Raw genomic sequence first — 20,576 nt, 5'->3', positions numbered from 1 at the left:
CTGTGTGTGGCTTCTGTCATGGTACCCAAATTGTCCAGAGGATGTCACTTTTGAAATGTAGGGACTTGAGGCATCTTTGCCCAAGTCCTGCTTTTACAATTGAAACTCCAAGCTCAGTGTTGGTGCCTGCTCAGAGGAGAGGCTGGAAATTGAGTCCTAGAGGCAGCACTGGCCAGGCACTGCAAAGTGCCCTGGACCGACACTGCAGACTTGCCTTTCTCATCTGGGTTTGGAAAGGGTCCAGCTCCCCAGAGAACCAACAAAAGTGAGGCCAGTCCAGCTGGTAAGTGGTTGCAGCTCAGAATTAATGTCCACAGTGGCTGATAACAAATGCCCAGATGAGGTTTGATCTGCCCAACCTGCAGACATTTAATGCCTGAAACAGACACTGAATTCTCAGGCTGGGTTTCTACATGATTCCCAAACTTCAGACTCATTCTCTCATAGCACTCCTTGTCTCTCCTCTGCACTGGTGCTAGAAGGGCCAACTTCAACATTTGAAGCTTCACCTGCCATTTTAGCAGGGATATTTTTCTCTTGAACATTATGGAGACTGAGTATTTTGATAGGTGAACATTGCTGAAGATAGAAGCATAAATTAACCTATTTTAGCTGTTCACTATCAATAGGGTGCATATATGCACATATTGAAGAATTAATTGTATTAAAACGTTGAAAATCATGTAAATATTTTGATTGACAGTATTTGGTACACTGGCTAAAGGTGCTATGAGAAGAATATCTGAAATAAAGAGATGCTCTGCTGCTTTAAATCAATCACTTAATGACTGTAGAGCTCATCTTTGCAGCACCCACTCGTTTGCCCTGGAGAGCCTGGCAGGGGCTCTGAGCACTTACTTCCATGGGGAGGCATTTAACAAGTCAGTGAGAATTGGCCTCCATCCGTCAGGAAAGGCCTCAGTCCCTCCTCATTCCCACCACAGCTTGGACAGCCCGATGGGTGAGAGCTTCCTCCTGGTCTCTGGGTTGTGTCAGCTCAGCACGGAGGGCTCCCCTCTTCAAGGTGCTGCAAAGGAGCCATGATCAGGATCATTTGGTTTAAAAATGAGATGAGAAGGGGTGAGCTGTGCTGTCAGAGCGATGCTGAAGGACGACAGCAGCGTGCAGAAGGCAACTGCAGCCCTGTACATGGGATCACCAAGGAAATCCATCCCCGAGCAATGCACGGGCTGATGGCTGGAAACTGAGGGGACGTGATGGATTTGCACAACTCCCTCGATAGAAAAAACATTTAATTTAAGAAAGATTAGATTGTGACAATCGCCCCTGACAAGAGTGCCTGTCTAGCAAGGCCTTGAGCCTGTATTTTGGGCTAGAACTGTGCCTTAGCCAAGACCTTAGAAATATTCACAATACAGGCTGTCACCAGCGCTACATTTCCTTGTCACTCTTTAAATGTGACTGATTTGCCAAGATCAAGACTAAATTCGCGATCAGCGGCAAGGGCACCCAACATGAATTATAAAACTGCCTTTCCTTCCTAGCCTCCTGGATATGCTAAGGAAAATGCTTTCCCTGCATTCATTGTTGCTTTTTATATCCACAGCATATCCTCTGTGTAATGATGCAGGACTGCTCAGCTCATCCCACAGCCTCCACCCTGCTCCCACAGCAAAGATGATGCTCAGTAAGAAGGAAGCATTTGGCTATTAAATATAAAACCTGTATTAAAAAAGGTATTGATTTTATGGCCGAGTGTCTTGTGCTCTGAGATGAAATGGAAATAGAGATGGTGGTAGAAGTGGAGACAATTTTTGGATAAATTTTAACACTGAGGGAAGTGGCTGGTTGTTTAGTGCAGCTCAGAGGAGGCTGGGGCAGTGCCTGGGCAGACTTCATTCACAGATACAGAGCTCTGTTCAAAGCAAGGAGAGAAAAGAAAACCCAAAATCAAGAGGACCAGCTGATTAGAGTGAGGAAGGAATAGGAAAGGACCTTTCCTTTTTCTTCACCTTCCCAAACTCATGCAAGCAGAGGTGAAACTAAAGTCACTAAACAGACAAAATTAAACCATGCATCCAGAAGAACCTGTGAAGTCAAAGGATTGGATTTTTAATTTCTAAAAGTGGCTTCCTGGATCTAAGCAGAAGCAGGGAAGTGACTGTTGATACAGAGGAAACAGAAGGCTTGGAGCATATCAGACTTTGGGTGGCAAGTGATTCTCTCCCAAACCCAGGATCCAGGCCAAAGCTGAAGTTGTAAAATAAGAGAGCCAGAGAAGAACAATGAACAGAAAACCCCAGACAGCACTCCCAGCTCCTGCAGTGACAGATGATGTCTTGAGCATATTAACAAAGCAATAAATCCCACAGAGTGATCTGTCACCCTTAAAGCACAGTGTATGCTTAGCCTTGAGGATTTTTGCCCAAGGGAAGAAAATGCTGGAGTTCCAGCTCACATCTCAGATTCTCTTCCAAAGGTAGCTGTAAGTGGGTCACAATTTACTGGGAGACTGTGACATATAATGCTGAAGTTGCAGAGAGCCTTCTCTGAAGAAGAATTAGATGGTGACAGTTCAGATACTGATGAACTGAGTTTCACTAATCACAGCACTGTGGAGATGACTGTGGGTAATGAAGAAAGCTTTCTTCTAAGTCACTTCACAGAAGTCTGTAAGCTTCAGTGCTTTGAAAGTCACAAGACTTACTCCAAGCTTTCACATTCTGTGCTGTGGGCTTACTCACACAGATGATATGGAAAAGTTTATGATAGTACATCAAAAGAAAAAACACTAATTAAAAAAGCTTCCCATTAAAGAAAATGGAAACAACGACGAAAACTAGATTTAGAGTCCATTTTTAGATTAGTCATAAGAAGAAGAAAAAGTCCACAACTTTACAGAAACTGTTTACTTACAGAAAAGAAAGGCTCTAAGTTAAACTACCAGAAAACCAGAATAAATGAGATTTTAAATGAGATTTTAGGTTGAAATACCAGGAAACTGTTGCTGATCATCATGCAAATACTGTGTTGCATCAGCCTGTGGGGGTGTTCCACACAGACATAAATGAAGAGTTCTTCTCACATCACTTTTCTAACCAATAGGATTGTTTGGTCACAGATCAGCCTGGATGTTGCTCAGAATGATCTCCTACTATTTTGCAGTTATGTTTTAGGTCTGAACACTTTTCTAATGGAATCAACAAACAGAAAGAGCTGAAATTTAGATAACAATGCCAAATTTATCACCACCGTAGAAATAGGATTCTCACCCACCTGTAAATCTACAAGAGTTTTTCACCCTTTATTCCTGAATTACAGCTATTGCCTCATCTAAAGCCCTGTATTATCCATACTTTATCATTGCGGTGATCTGACAAAGCTGACTAAAAACCTAACAAACTTCTAATCAACTTATATTTCACCATCAATGAGCAAATGTATGTCAAATACCCCTGGGATGACAGCACTACCTTCATAGTGGTGCAGTGAGCACTTCTGGAGTCTCAGTTCATGGCTCCAACCTGTGGCCTTTGAGCCCCAAAAATCCTGACTGCATTTCCTGCTAATTGAAAAATGGCAAGAGAACATCTCCTGTTACTATACTTTTTTGATGCTGTGAGCTCTTAGCCAGGTGGGAGCTGTTTACTGCGGATTATATTCAGGTATTCTTAATCCTAACCTCTTGTTGCAGCCATCAATTTATATATTATTCATTTTACCAATCCAATATTTCATTGTATTTGACAGCAAAAGCTATCTCTGTGCATGACCTCATGAGCTCACAACATTCTTGGTCCATAAACACCCCTGAATTAATCTTTACCTGCCTTATTTCCTATTTTCATTTCCCAAGGAACAGCTTCTTTTTATTTTTATAGACACTATATGGCCCAAAGAAACAGCTAAGTGAAAACATAACAGTTAACTGCCCTCAGCCTGCAGCCCATATCTTTTGGCATCACCAGGAACACTTAGAGCTGCAAGACTGGATTCAGGAGCTCCTAAAAGTAAAATTACTGCTGCAAAGAAAGTACACAAACATCTCTGAAGACTGAAGTGTCCCCACCTGACCCCTCTGTTAAGCACCAGCATCTACAGCTTTAGCAAAAGCACTGATATCCCACCAAAACCAAACAAAACCTGCACACCAAAACACAAAAGGTTGCTTGTGCCTTCCCTTGTGGATGGGTGCAGAGTCCCACTCCAGCTCTGAAGCACACATGAAGTGGGAATTCCAGGGTCTGGCAAGAGGAACTGGTTAAAGTCTGTTGGATCAGTCCCACTGACAACTCCCAGCAGGTCACAACCCTGAACCTGCTCTGCCTGAAGGTGTAAGGGCTGACACATCCCTGGCCACCTCTCAGGGTGGTGCCTCCGGCAGGAGCCCAAGCCTTCACTCTGATTCCTGTTTCCCCCTTACAGATCTGGCTGGTGACATTCTTTGCCTCCCAGTGCCATCACCTGGGAGAGCTGCCTCACAGAAGGCAAAATGTGTGTCAAAATGCAAGTCTGAGTGCCTGCAGGTGATGTCACTCAGTCTGGAAATATGGGATCAGGCCTATCAGATAAGTGTTCAAACTAAATACAACAGGATTTAGAACATGCTTTTAGATTGAAGGAAAAGTACAGTCTTTAAATTACTGCTCTAGAATTTACTGGCTTAAAAAGAAAGACCTTAAGGCATCCCATCAAAGAGTTATATAACTCAGAAGGGTTTTCCTTGCTCAGTGTTGCTTGTGCAAGATAGATTTAAGTAATAAAACATGCTTCTGGCACTAACCCCTCTATATGGGCTTTATGATGACAGATTTCAGATTTGAAAATAGAGGTCTCCATACAGGCTAGCATTCCTCTTCTATCCCCTCACAGAAGCTTTGACTGATCATTTTCTACTCCTTATTTACTGTTTTGAACTGAAAAACTTTTGCTAGCAACTTCAGGAGGAATTGGTCATGATGGGGATCAGATGGGCCCAGGTTTGGTGCCCAGCTCAAACCAGACCATACCCCAGCCTGGCGCAGCACAGCAGCTGAAAGAGCCTTTCATTTCAGTCTCCCTGCAATTTAAATTGGCTACATCTGATCTGTAAATATCTTCAAACTTCACAGAGTTTGTAGCAGCAATCACCCCCTGGGTGGCAGATGCCTCTGACATATCTCTCTCGAGAATGTTAAACACAGAGACTTTAGAACTGGAATTTCTAGCATGCAGCTTTTCATTGGCATGAAAGGCAAGAGAGTCCTGAAAATACTTGAAATTCTGAAGTTATGAGGAAAGAAGTCCATTAACAAGTTGAAGACTTTATCTATAGGAGGCTTTTAAAATTTTATCTAATCTAATTGGTATTTAATAAGACAGGTTTTTTCAAACAGTGCATCCACAGTCCCCAGTAAGAGCCCCTGTGAATGAAATTAATTATTTTGTACTTTCTGCAGATTTCAATTCTACATCTTTAGATATTCTGCTTGAAATGTGTAGATAGTCTGGTGTTGCTTTTGCCTAGTAATGATGTCATTTCCACAGATAATTAATCCCATTGATTAATTGGATTTGTTACTTTTAAGAGATGCAGCTAAAAGAAGCAGTCACAATTTCTGCCAGTTTTATTTGTGAACTTCCATTTACAAGTCTGTTACAGTTAGGTCACAATCAAAAAGTGGCCCACAAAACCCAAGAACTGGCTGTTGTCAAGAATTCTTACAAGTTATTTCTGCACTGCATCTTACCCAAGAGGTGGAAGCACAGTACACAAATCAAAACAGGTTTGAGGACACCATTGGTTTGAGAAGCTGAGTAAGTCATTATATACTTATTTGAGATTTGAAATATGCTGAGACACAAACAGTTTTAACTTTTTCTTTTAATATTGTATTTATTTCATCACTGGTAGGGCCTCTCACTCCCATGTGCTGCTGTAGGCTATAAAAATAAAAAAGATCTCCTCCAATCTTGGATATACTCTCACAGCACAGCACTTGGCTCCTGCACCTGCCCAAATTCAAGGTGCTGAGCAGTGCCCCAGCCTCCAAAGGGAGCTGCAATGTGAGAGGAGAGCACCCTGCACTCCAAGGGGGGCTGCTTCAAGGATGTCATTTTGTTTAGATCTGCTACTGGAAATCCAACTATGGCCTTCAGGTCTTCAAATCTGATCTCTACCTTAAGCTTGATGGAGAGAGAGCTACTCCAGCACATTTACAGGCAAACCAGGTTTTTACAGACATTATGCTGTGCCATCCTAAGCCAAGGAGGTGCGAGGAAGATGTGCTTTATCACATGTGGAAGAAGGACAGCTACTGACTTACTGAAAATAGCCAGATTCCACCTCTCCAGTCAGCTGGGACTAACCTAACACTTCAGTTAGCCTGTGTACAAAAGAGAAAAAAGAAACCCCAAAGATTCACTTAAAACCAAATAGTACATGGGGGCAGGCAAGATGCATTACATGGTGTGATTACATGTCTGCAGGAAAAGGAATTCTGTGTCTCAACATAAAATATGAAGACTGCAGGCAAATTTTCAAGAACCATGTGGTGCACAGCTGCAGACAGACATGCAAGAATAGGACAAAAATATTCCCCTGCTGATTGAGCCCCATTAGCAGTTTCAGATCACCCCCAAGAGCTCAGGCAGGGGTGGATATAATTTGCAGGAGAGACAATCCAGCAGGGAGAATTTGTGTGCTGCTGCCATGTACTGCCCCAGGACATGAGAACTATTTGCAGAGGTCCTGCAGGGTTAACTCTGCCAGGCTGGGCAGAAACCCAGATTAGAGCTGCATCCTGCGAGGGCTTCCTGTCTTTTCTAACCTACACAGGAATTGAAAGAGACAGCTTGAATAACTTTGCCATCTCCCCTCTCAAAGCCTCTGCTATTCTATTAATAATGCTTTACATTTTACAGCTCATTCTCATCATGCAATGCAGATAAACACAGGGCTGTGGCTACGTCACTCCCTGAAGAAAGCCACCCCCTTCCCCATTCAACTGCTGAACTTTCCAAAGGCTCCTTACCCTGCCTGTGCTACCTAAAGAAACTTTTCTTTAAAAGACATTTTGGTACTTTCTTTCCAGCATCTCAGTCATTTTTAAAAAGTTGGGGTTTTTTATCAGCGCAGGTTACCATAACTCTTTTGATATATCTGCTCTATCCAGCTGCAGAAATTCATACTGAGATCTCACAACCAGCAGTGCTGAAAGCTGAACTTGGAAACTTCCATCTCTCCTTTATTTCCCAACCTTTTCATCAAGATCTTCTGCAAGAAAAAGTGAGTACATCCAGCAAGACCCAAAATGACCCACTTCAGGTTCCTTTCTCAGTTTGAAAAGGTAACAACAATGAAGGCATAACTTCCATTAATAAGAAAATATCTGCCACTCTCAAACACATGTAACAAAATATACACTTCTTTCTCCTAGGAAAAATTGTAAAAGTATATTTGCAGCAGAAACTGCTTATACTAAGATTACATTACAGCAAACTAGAAGAATCACATTAAAAATGCAACATTATTTCTCCTTACATACTTATTTCTATCTGTAACACATTAAAATGTGTAAAATAAGAGCATAGATCATTGGAGAAGAATCCAAAGCATGTGGAAACAAAAATTAAAATATATAACTACAAGTATTTTAAATTATCTTCCCTGCTTTTCTCTAATTATGATGAAAATATCCTGGATGAAGGGAAAGCAACTAGTTGAGCTCTCTGCTCCTGTTTTGTGTAGTATTACCTCTGGGAAGAAAACCCTCAGTGAATCAAAAAATTCCACTTGTATCATCTAATTGCCAGTGACTGGGCACAGGCCCAGTTTGTTCAAGGTTTTCTGCAAACAGTGAAATGGAGTCCAATTTTTCTATGGATTCATAGAAATTAATGTCTTTCCCTTCCACTGTAATTTTCTCAGCATTGTTTTTTCTCCTTCCCACAGATCCTCTCCTAAGACCACCAGTCCAAAACCACCTTTGACATCCTCTGCAATGCTCCTGGGTCAATCAAATCTCCCTCCTGCCATTTCCTCTCCTTGGAAGGAGTAAACACTTTAAAGCAGAGTACATGAGGTATAGGGAGGGAAAAATGGAGAAGAGGATTTGAACAGCCCTTGAAGGAAAAGAGAAAGCCCTCTGGAAATGGCCCAATCCTTACAGTACCACCAAAAGATAATCTGGGTGACTCCATGTTCTGATGGTTTGGAGCACTCTGTCCCACCTTCACCACTCCACTCTAAGAAAACCCCAACAAACCAAACAAAACGAAACCAAACCAAATCAGCACACAGCCCACCACCCCCACCCCCCAACCTCCCCAAAGCCACTCCCTATCTCCTCGGGAAGAACTGTCAACATGCAAGTTATCATTGGGCAGGTTCTCAGCTGATTTCCAGCCCAAGGTACAAATATTTTGAGGGTGAAGAGACATTTCTCTCTGAATTTTGCCTTAGATTCAGTTCAGAAGTTCAGAATACTGATTTTGATGAAAACTCTGGGAGCTCAGACTGACATTATGCTATAAAATGCTTTCACTGAAAAATATGCACATCATTCTACTTGCAGCAACTATCACAATATCTCCTCAATGTTATGTGTATAATATCAATGTGATCTCTTTCTAACACCAACTGAACATATTTAATATGATAGAATTACTTTGTGCACAGCTATTTAAAACCCACTTTAGTTGTGGATTTACACTGCACAGATTTTTTCAGCTATGAGAAATGTGTTCACTTAAGCACTTCATGCCACACTGACAAATCACCGAGTAATGTCAACCCCAAGAAGTGTTTTCTAGTCCTGTTATACTACAGGGGCACATTTGAGCATAATGTAGAATATGAAGAAGATAATAATGAGATTTATGTGTGTAATGGAAACTATGTGCATTGCACCTCCCACACACTGTTTAAGAATTATGCCCCACAAAATCATTTAAAATAACTCATATTCTACACACTGTGAATATCTCATCAGAAAACTACTCCTCTGCCTGTTCTATTAGACAGGGACAACAGGCAGCTTACAAAGAACAAGCCTTATGACTTCAGTCCCTTTGAGTTTCTAGGCTTTTCTTTTCAATACTAAAAATGCAAACCAGCTGTATCACTCAAATAATCTAATTTTCCAAACCACCTACATTAACATACTGGCTGCAGCCAATTACAAATAAGGCTTCTAGCCTCAGGAGCATGACCTGACAGGTCAAATTTTATTGTTTGCTCCATCCATCATTACTGACACAGTAACTCCAAGTACACAAGTCACAGTCAACTCACTGCTGCTTCTTTCTGCCTGTGCTCCTGCTGTAATTTTAATGTAGAGGCTTATTAATAAGGACTTCTGTCACTCAGTGCTGGCTCCTTCCACACATATGAAAAGAAAAAGTCCCAAGTTCTGCTTTTATTTTAACAACATCTAGTGCTCCCTCCTTTGGGGTAATGTGCCCAAGCAAGTCATTGCTGGTGATATGTTTCATCCACAAATACTTTTCAAAAATCGAATGAAATGTTGTAATAAGCATTAAAAATACACCTCCACCCACCCCAAAAATCAAAACAAACAAACAAACAGAACCCCCAAAACAACAACAAAAACACAACCAAAAAACCAAAAATCAACCAAACAAACACAACCCCCCCAAAAAAAACAAACAAAAAAACCCAACCCAAACCAAACCAAACCAAAACAAAAAAACCCGGACAAAAACCAGCCACAAAATAACCAACACCAGGAAAAACCACAGACTTTTGGAAAATCTAGAGAACTGATGTTCTAAACAAGATGTTCATTTACTGTGTAAAATACAGCTGACAGGCCTATATTTTCCAGCCTAAAACAGGCACAGAGCTGCATTTTTCAAGATGCTAATAGGACTCAGTCTTATTTAATTCAGTAAGACTTCAGCACATATATTTAAACACATTCTCTAGAAGAACATTGTTTTTCTGGGTTTTTTTGAATAATGAGCAGCCAGCAGCAGGAATGTTACATATTCAGACTTCTAATTATTGGCAGCACTTACCTGGGTGCCTAAATAAAAACACTGTCCTCAACACTGCAGAAGTTCATAAACAGGAAAGGGAAAAATCAGAGACATTCTAAACATTATTTCATCCTTCTGAATAAAACACATATGGGGAAATCATAAAAGCATGGGGTCCAAGCTCTCTGCAAGAACCTGCCCTTCTTCAGCATTAACCTTTGCTATGTAAATAAAGTCAATGTGTAATTTCCCTCCCTTGAAAGAAACGAAAACCCCACAAAATACCAAAACCAGAAGTAAACATAAATCTATATTAAAATTGTTTTAGTATGCTAGAAATTGCCATAACAAAATCCCAAAATATTGTTTGTGGATACCTTGGCCAAGATATTTTAGACATGTATGACTCAGCCCCACAAACATCTTCCCAGTCCTTTCCTCTTTTTTTTTTTTTTTTTTTTTTTTTTCTTGGTGTTTTTTAACAACTGACATGAAAATACGAGGAGCTGCATTATCATGCAGCAGGTTCTAGGTACACCTAGCAGGTAAACATGAATATCATCTATTTAAGGAGGAAACATTTAAATGAATCCTATCAGTGAAGTCTGGGCAATCTAAATGAACACAATAGAAAAAAGCATGAAACTGCCAAAAGAGTAGACTTCTTATTTTACAATTTATTTAGGGTTTATTGTGCTGTGTGAGCACTGGTGAAACTCAAGACACCCAGACCAAAATCCTGCACTAAAAGATGAGCACGTTCAGTTGTTTTAGAGAGCTCTAAATATTTTTAGAGCCCTTTAGGAAAATGGGCTTGTACAGAATTTAGGGGAGTTGGATGTGAGAGAAGCAGCCCTGTGCTCCTGAAGCTTCACCTCTCCCTGTGGGCTGGAAACCTGAAGGTTGTTTTATTCTGCCAGGTTCTCACACTGCCTTTCCCAGCATGGTATTTATACATCACTACTGCAGCTGTATATTGAGAAGGATTTTTTAGGGAGTATAGTTTTTCTAGTTTTCATAGTTTTTCTCTATGGTCAAGTCACCAAAATAATATGAAGGAAGAGTTACCGCTTGCAGCAGCCCACCTAACAGAGACACTTAATCATAATCTCCTCCAGAGTCTTTAGGCTTGACTTGATAATTAAAGCATTCAACTCTGACAAGCCTTAATATGGCAAAATAACAGATTCAGGAATTAAAGAGAAAATATGGATTTAGAAACTGACGCAATATGTTAATCACAAAGAAGCCAGTCTGTGCAAGGCTAAATTGTTGTGGACTGAGAAATGTTAGAATACGGAAAAACAAACTAAAAATATCTTTTCCCTGCTAGGCAAGGTTAGAGAAAGGAGATAAACATCAGCATACCCCAATTAGATCAGCCTGCTTAACTCATAGTTGCTAAAAGTTGGACACACAACTTTGGATAAATTTTGGGTTCTTTCAGGGCGTCACTGACCCCAGCACAAATTGAAGCAGTGAAAATTTTAAGTAATCTCTCTTAAAAAAGATTATAGCAAGGAAAAACAAAATCAGGTTGTGATCCATTTTAATCTGTTCCCAGAATGCCTCCAATGTTTTTCTTTCCTCCCTTTACCAGGCTTCAGCAGGAGGAAAGCAACCCCCATCTCCTTCCACCACTGACCAGTGGCTTTACAGAGCTTTAAGTAGCCAGTTTCCCACAATAAAAATCAGTATCTTCTTTGTATGAGGTTTATTTAAGGGATTAAAAAACACTTTTTTTTTTTTTGTTTTTCCTTTCTTTGTTCATTTTTTGGTCATCTTTACTTTCCCCCCCAATGTGTGTTTGCAGAGCTGTGTTCATGAAGACTTCCTCCAAAAGCTAAGGGGATGGCAACAAGCATTCTCTGAAGGAACATCATGTCCTGGGCCACAGCAATTTCTCATTAATTCACAGAATCTCAGACCTGGCAATATGACAGAGCAGCCCTTACTCTGTAAAAATTGCCCAGAGCTCTTCGCTTTCCCCCTCTATCTGTTGAGTCACTGCAGAAACCTCTATTTTGGCTGTTCTCACAATTCATATTATGTCAGGTAAAAATCCTTGCAAACATGTATATATTCATGGGCTTTAGCTGGGGAGCTGTCACAGAAGCAGCTGCAGTGCACAGATGAGTGGTTATGCAGGGCTGTTTTTTTCCTGGTTAGGATGTAAAATTGGTAGAGCATTGTTTGGGGTTTTGAATTTACTATCTGACACCACTGAAAAGCAAAAGCTTCTTCACTTCAACAGAGAACTAAATGGGATTTGAAAGGAAGCTCAGGAATTTGCAGAACTGAATGATTATGTGAGCAGAGTGCAAAAGTGGTATTTCCCAGCTCCCTCAGAATTTAACAAAGGTTACCCCAGTCAGGGGGAAGCACAGATCTTTGTCCTGGATTGTTAATTTGTGGCCAAGACTCCCTTAAGAGGCATCACTGGCAAGACTGTAGGAGGCAGAAAGCCATTTTTAAAGCATTTTAATTGACCAAAAGAGAAATGCCATTCTTCAAGCATATGCAAAAATGCCCTTTACACTTAACTATCTTAAGACACTGACATGGATTACAAGGTACAGAAGAATACAGATCTACCTTATTCCCAATTTTCTGCTCATTTCTAGAGCCCATGCAGAGAAAAACACCATATAAACAACAGGATGTCTTTAGGATACACAGCACTTGATCAAAAAACATTGCTTATCTCATGCTTTAAGCCAAATAAACTGTGCAGCCCTGGATGCACAGCACAGAACTCTGCCTGTTTTGCCTTCTGAGAGACAAAATTTATTATTTAGGAGTTGATTATGCAATAACAGCTTCACACAGCTTTTAGATTACACAACTCCAGTCTCACTGGCCCAGAGCACAGGCTGAGGGAACATCTGCCTCGTGGGGACGCAGGAGCCAGATGTGCCAGAGTCAAAGGAGGGGATGTACAAAGGCACTCAGCATCAGGCCAGCTCCAGCTCTCCCACAGTCCTCTGGAGTTCCCCAGAGGCTATTTGGGAGAATAAAGTCAGTAGTGCTAAAAGCCTAATGGCAGAGGTATTGCTGCAGTTAGGAACTTCCCTGCAACACATGGAGTCAAATATCCCTACTGTCAAATAGGGATAATGCTGAAAATCTGCTACTAGAACAAGGAAGCAGTTAAAATGCTGCAAAATCTTTTTCTTTTAGAAAGTTCATTCAGAATGGTCACATCCCATAAAAACAATCAATTTTCACAAAGAGATGTATGAAAGAATAATTTATTCTTGTACCTCCCACTAACAATCTTTAAAATGCATAAAGGGAGCAGATGCATGAGGATGACTTGACTTTCTTGCTCATGGGATTCTTTAATCATATCCTATTACATTTCACTTTCCCCCACCTCCTCTCTTATTTCCCTAATTTTCCCTTACAAAACCAGACCAAAGCTAAAAGTTAGCAGAGAATTTAACCTAACTCTTATCTCAGTGGGCACACAAGAAGTCTTGCTGAGCCTTTGCTGAGTATCTTGTTTTCCATCAGAAGAGGCCAAGTCACCCTCAGACAAATGACAGAGGGGAAAGGCTGTGCAAAACCACAGCTGAGGAGCAGCACCCCAGGGCTCAAGGACAGATAATCCAGCCAATAGTTTGATTATGGAAAACCAAACCACATTGCACTAAATACTCAACAGTTGGACACTTTAACAAGTCTTTGCTAATTGTCCTTCTGCATACAGACCCCTCCTAATTAAATGTAGCAACATTCACTTTGCACACATTTAACTAATAGTGTCTCATTATTTTGGTCGTTATTTTTTCCTTCTGTTTCAAGATTGTTGGGAATTTTTTTCCTGTACATCCCTTAATATCAAATTTATTACCTAATGTTATGACAACAGGACATGATTTTTACATTTTCAAACAGAAAGAGTCATGATTATGGACTTAATTAGTTCATGATGATTTAATTGAAATTTGCAGAACAACAATGTACCTAATTAGAAATATAATAATTATGCCAATGTACCTTTCCATCTTTGAGGGGACCATTAGTCATTGAGGTGGTATGTTTTGTAATTTAAGATGATCCTAATTTTCATTTTCTGACTAGTTAATACAGTCATCGTCATGTTCAGGTAATTACTTTATTAACAAGCTTAATTAAAGTTCCTGTAAAACTGACATCTTCAAAGTTATTCTTCCTAATGTGTTGCTGACAAAAACATTAACTAATTACATCGAGCTCTTTACAGGGCTTATGCACCTTATAAGCTTAATTCATTAGTACTTTCAAGAGCTTTGAAAAATCTGCCTGTAATAACCTATGGAAGTGCTCTGTATTGTCACAATATTAAATAGAGCTGTTATACCCAGGAAACTTCTTTGTACAAAGTTATTATGTTAGAGATGGTGTGCATTTTAACATTTTAAAATATCTGCATTTCAAGCAGCAACTAGAAAAAGAAATCAGTGAAATCTTTGATAAACCCAAGCCTCTTAGAGTTCAGAGCCCACAGGAAGGGTGATCATTTGTAAAGTTTTCCAGACAGGAAAATTCTGCAAGTTCAAAAACCACTAATTTTTCGGTTCCTGTATACAGATCACATCTGTGTTCAAATTTTGTCATGCAGAAGTGCTGAAATTATTGGTGCAACTGAAGAATCCCATTGCTTGGAAGAATTAGTTTGTCATCTGGAAAACAAAACTAGAATAATAAAAAACCCCCACCATACACTACAGCCCAACAAGGGCTTTCCACTTTAGCACTTATGTGTAGCAGATGAAAAAATCCAGATCAAGTTTTCAAGATTTCAGAAAAGAACCAGAAAGGTTTAATGCCTAAAGAGTGGTGAGATTTTTTTTTTAAGCAGTAAAACTCCCAAACATGTAGCTGGATCAACTTAGAGACATCAAAGTTCTCATTACCTTGTTTCTCATCACCTATAGTTTAGGTGACACTTAAATCATTGCAGCACAAGATGTGGGCATTTTTATAACCTTTAACATTTTACCATTTGTCTTTGCGCTGGAAGTCAACCCCACTGAATGTTTTCCAATGGAAGATTAAAAAGATAAAAGGCTTCTTTGACTAGCCCTCAATAACTTAGTTGTGGGGCTGAAGGGCTCCATGTCTTTGGTGGAACTCAGCAAGGCTGAGTTAAACATCCTGAACTTCTGTCTACATCAACCAGTAAGCTCAAAAATGGAGCTTTAGTTTATCTTTTGTTATTTTTTTCTCCTATAACCCTTGCATTATTGAGTTGGTTGACTTTCCCCAATTTTGTTAAGAAATTCTTGCCTCTAGGTCTACTACATTTCCTGAGAAACAGTTGGAATTATTCTAGGATCAAATGGCTAAGTGAGAGCCTGTGAGATGTGTATTTAGTATGTGTGCATTTTCTTAATGTGAATTACTGGGCATTTTTAGTCACTCAGTTTCATCTGCATTTGATCACCCGGTCATACTTGTGTGGTGTCTTTTCATTCATTTTTTTCCCTCAGATAACAGTTCAAAGCATGGGAAGGGCCAGCCCTGGTACAAAGACTGCTGCTGTAGGATGGCAGCCCCAGGTCATGAGTGAAACACTTGGATGCTGCTCTGCCAGGCCAGGAGCCCCAAGCCCTTCTCCCAGCTGAGCTGTGCCTGCAGGAGAGGCCAGACCCACTGCAGCCAGGATGGACCAGCTGCTGCTGCTGTGTCTGCCTGTCCCACCTGGCTGCCAGCAGCAGGGGAAGCCCAGGAGGCACTTCCACAAGATTTTTCCTGCTGAAACTTCATGACCTCTCTCTATGCTTTGTTCACAAGCTCAGCAGGAATGTGCCCATTTGCCCGTTCAGAGATGCAGAGCCAGGACCAACAAACACATCCCCTCACAAAGCAGTGCCCACACTCCAGTCCCCCTGGGTGCATTCTCACAGTCAATACTAGAACGTGGCAGCACTGCAGGGCCAGAAATATGCCTGCCAACAGCACTGGCATGTGAAAGAAATTTACTGAGAAAACTTTGATTTTAGTGACTTGAAGGCAAGAAAAAGGGATCCCATTGTCTGGTGAATTCTAACAGTGAGTTTGAGGGAAGCAGTATGTTTTTTTTGTGAAAGGTACCAGATACTCATGATCATTCCTGATCATAAAAACGTTATTTGTTAGGACACTAACATATACTATTTTATTTTAATGCTCTCCCTAAAGTATTTTCAGCTCATTTACTAAAATCCATCTTCTAAAAAAATAAATAAATTGAATTTTGCTAGAACAGGAGCAATTGATTGTAAAACAGACAATAAATAAAGATGAAACATAGTTGTTCCAGAATAAATCTTTAAAATATATCCTTTGAAAAAAACCCGAAAACCCAAACAGGCAACTTCTGGGAGGTGTCTCTGACAGTCAAACATGTCAGCACCAGGAAATGTTTCATGTCTTCATTGTAGCTGTCAGGCTCATATCATAATGACAATAGCTTAGTGAATTTATAACATTGGCAGTGTGCTGATGAAAACCAGTTAGATCTTATGGTGAGAAACAGAGAAGGCCAAAATCCCATTTGGAGCTAACAGAGAGGCAGGTGAGATGCACAGAAGTGAGTGCATAGCATGACAGAACATGAAGTGAAATCTATTTGCTACAGAACAGTCTTATGGATTCAAGAGTTCAGACAGAAAAAAATGTTTTTAAAATGAGCCCCCCTTAACCATAAATGCCAAAGCTACATTACTGCAATGCACACTCCTAGAGAGAATTAAAGAGTAACTTGTTTAACAGGCAACATGTGGCCATTTTTCCTGCAGTCTGTGTGCACAGATGAGAGTTTCTGCTCTCATTTGCTCCTTCTGGCCATGCAAATCCTTCAGCCAGAACAGGAGAGAAGCTGAAAGTACCAAGGCATGGCAGCATTTTAATACTTGTGTCCATTAATAAGTGGAGAATTCAAGATGCCCAGCTGAGAAAATAATGTAGCTGTCACTACCCAGCAGAGAAATTTTTTCCCCGATAGCTTTATTTTCCTGTTTGTTTGTTGGTTTTTTTGGCTTTTTTTTTTTTTGTGAAGGCTATTTTTGGATTTTGAAAGGTAGTTTTACTGGCTTTTAAACATTACTTTGCATGCATGAATTTAAGAGAACCTTAAGGGTATTTCCTAAACATGCTTTCCAGTGCCTGAAGTGCTGTTTTTGGGACATGTGTCCAAGGCATGGAAGGCTTTTTTTTGCTAATGGGAGATCTGGAATGCTGAATGGCTGTGAAGACATTGTCTTTTATTGAGTCAAGCCCTAAGGTGATCGTATTTTCAGTATAACAATGAGTCAATTTATCCCCACTGGGTTATGGGAATTTTTTTATGGTACCATATATGCTGCATCTGGCACACAAGCCTATTAAAGCCACAGGCTAAATGAATTGTAATATGTTACCCATGCAGTCTAGGAAAATAGAGACAATTAAAAATAAATCTATCACTGAAGAATGGTTCTGCTAAGTTATTTTATGATTTGGAGACCAAGCCTTAAAAAAAATCCAAACTATCCCCAAATCCTCTTGTCGAAACAAGCCAATCTCATCAAATGATACTTCTTTTTCAGCTGCATCATCAATATTAAAATTGGTCTACTTCATTAAGAGAACAGGCTATTTAGAGAAACATGAATCAGGAAAGTCACAAGATTGCAATTTGGCATTCTGATTTGCTGTTTGTCAAATATGGAAAAGCCTATGTTTATCATCACTTTTCACACAAAAAAGCATTCCTAGATTAAGGAAGAGAGTAATTTAATACTGCCTAACAGCAAGAGGCCTTTCACCTTCACCCCACATGCCAGCTGAGTGCTGCTGCAGGAGCTGGGGCTGCAGGCACAGCTCACCTGCGTGCTGTGGGTGTGACCCCAGGCAGAGCTCACCTGGGTGCTGTGGGTGTGACCCCAGGCAGAGCTCACCTGGCTGCTGTGGGTGTGACCCCAGGCAGAGCTCACCTGGGTGCTGTGGGTGTGACCCCAGGCAGAGCTCACCTGGCTGCTGTGGGTGTGTGCTGGGGGGTGTGTGAGCTCACCTGGCTGCTGTAGGTGTGTGCTGTAGGTGTGTGCTGTAGGTGTGTGCTGTAGGTGTGTCACCTTATCTGGCTGCTGTAGGTGTGTGCTGTAGGTGTGTCACCTTATCTGGCTGCTGTAGGTGTGTGCTGTTAGTGTGTCACCTTACCTGGCTGCTGTGGGTGTGTGCTGCAGTGTGTCACCTTACCTGGCTGCTGTGGGTGTGTGCTGCAGTGTGTCACCTTACCTGGCTGCTGTAGGTGTGTGCTGCAGTGTGTCAGCTCACCTGGCTGCTGTGGGTGTGTGCTGCAGTGTGTCACCTTACCTGGCTGCTGTAGGTGTGTCACCTTACCTGGCTGCTGTGGGTGTGTGCTGCAGTGTGTCACCTTACCTGGCTGCTGTAGGTGTGTCCTGCAGTGTGTCACCTTTCCTGGCTGCTGCAGTGTGTCACCTTAGCTGGCTGCTGTAGGTGTGTCACCTTACCTGGCTGCTGTAGGTGTGTCCTGCAGTGTGTCACCTTACCTGGCTGCTGTAGGTGTGTCACCTTAGCTGGCTGCTGCAGTGTGTCACCTTAGCTGGCTGCTGTAGGTGTGTCACCTTACCTGGCTGCTGTAGGTGTGTCCGTCGGAGCCGCAGACGGCGCTGGCATGGGCCAGGGGGCAGGGCTTGCACTTGGCCATGTTGGCTGCTCCAGCCCAGTGCTTCTGGGCCAAGTTGCCTTTCTTTTGTCGAAGGCTGTAAAATAAAACACACCACGGTTTTTGAGAAGTTTGTATAAAGCAGAAGAATTAGAGCTTCTCTGAATAAAGCTGGATTTTCAGTATAGTGTTAATTTAGAATCATTTCAGTTGGAAAAGACCTTTAAGATCATTGAGTCCAACCATTAACCCAGTGCTGCCAAGTCTACTAAGCTATAATTTAAAGCAAGTAAATTAAATACAGCTCCTAACAATGCTTTTATAATATGGCATATTACAGCAGGCAATCTAAAAAGTCATAAATTGGTAGGCAGCCCTTGATTTACAACACTTAGTGGTTTCATTTTGATTTATAACTACAAATGATTTCACTTCAGAATACAGCATTTCTTGAGCTACACAGCATTTCTGGTGATGCAGGCAACATTACACCAGGTTGTATTTAGAGACATTTTCACCAGGCCTTCTCAGAGCTGCAAAACTAGTGCTAAGGTAGCAATGATTTAAAAAAAAAATCCTTCAGAAAACATTACAATTTATACTGTGCTTATAACAATATACAGAATCACACTTTTGTGTATGATTGTGTATATTGTTATAATATACAGAATATAATATACAGGCAGGAGCCCTTTTGACACACCAGCTACTGAGTGATCAGCTGAGGTTCTCAGATCAATCACAGTCCCCCCAGGAATGCCATAAAGTCACAGAGAGCATCTCCAAATCCACCAATGTGTGCCCCTGGGGAGTGACTGCACTTGTGTTTAAGTTATAGAATACTCAATTATTGCATTAAAAATGTCTGTGAAGAAAGACATCTGCTCTGAAGACTTATAGCAAAATGTGCCATTGATTCTGACTAACGGCTCGTTTTCCTGTCATAATGAACTACTTGACTGATAGGACATTAAGTAATTATCACCAGCCTAGTATTGTGAGCTGATTAAAAGTTTGCTTTAGAAACCCCAATCCAGTGTTACACTGCAGATTCATTTTGGTCCTGTGTACTTGTCTTTCACTTGAAAGCATTTACAAGGGAAGGCAAAGCATTGCAGCAGCTTTGCTGGAGACTGGTAAGAAAAATAACTGCCATCTGTTCTTGTACCACAGGAAGAAAAAAGATATGATGTAACAGTTCAGCTAGAAATGCATTTCAATGTGCTGCTGAATGACTTTATCACAGTTTTAGAAAAATATATACAGATATTTTTTAAAGCAATTTCACTACAGCTTGCAATTTGCTACACAATACCAACTCTGATGTAATGACACATCCAGCTGCTAAATAATATAAATTCTATTCTTTCATCTCAGTCCTAATTTCACTCAAGTCTAACCTTTGCCGGAAATGAATAGTACTATTAAGAGGATTGGGTCCACAAAAGGAATCCAATCATGATATAATAAACTATGAAAATAGAAGCCAAGTATTTAAGACTAAATTCCCTTGTTATTTTGAAGAAGTCTCCTTAATGCAGAGAGCAGCACTCCCTGTTTCAGATGCATTCTGCTACAAAGGTGCAATACACCAGTGCTGAATGCTGTGGAGAGGGGTGGTTACTGGCTCTGAACCCCCTAAAGCAGCTCTGTGGATCTGATCTCTTATGCTGAGGCTGTACAAACTCCTTATTTAAGTTTTCCACTGAAACTGATTTCTCTGTAGCCCCCAACTATGCTTTGTTATCAAAATGTAATGATTATCTTATTTTCTTGAGCTCTTTGGATTACAGGCACGACTTGTGTTGGTTTTTTTTCAGCTTGATAGGAAAATTTCCTCATTTACTTTACTTACAGCCCTACACTTCTGGAAATACACAAACTCAGAGTCAAAAATATGTTTTAATGTTCTGCTGTAGATACTGATGGGCAGAGTCTGGAGACAAATATGAAAGGAGCTGTGCTTTTCCTCTGGAGACTGCAGAAAGTCAGAGCTTAA

At 40.8% G+C, this 20,576-nt stretch overlaps 1 protein-coding gene across 2 annotated transcripts in view; it reads right to left on the bottom strand.

The window, feature by feature from the left end:
* The window catches only part of SPOCK1 (SPARC (osteonectin), cwcv and kazal like domains proteoglycan 1), a 273,294-nt gene that overhangs the window by 72,257 nt on the left and 180,461 nt on the right, over nt 1–20,576 (bottom strand). For both annotated transcript variants that reach the window (XM_038150666.1, XM_038150667.1), the window contains one exon: nt 18,542–18,674. In XM_038150666.1, coding sequence (XP_038006594.1) covers nt 18,542–18,674 — 133 coding nt within the window. The remainder of the gene's footprint in view (nt 1–18,541; nt 18,675–20,576) is intronic.

This window comes from Motacilla alba, chromosome 13 (assembly GCF_015832195.1).
Source record: "Motacilla alba alba isolate MOTALB_02 chromosome 13, Motacilla_alba_V1.0_pri, whole genome shotgun sequence".
NCBI classification, from domain to species: domain Eukaryota; kingdom Metazoa; phylum Chordata; class Aves; order Passeriformes; family Motacillidae; genus Motacilla; species Motacilla alba.
Note: the sequence above shows the minus strand (reverse complement) of the source record. Positions and strands in the feature narration are given on the sequence as shown.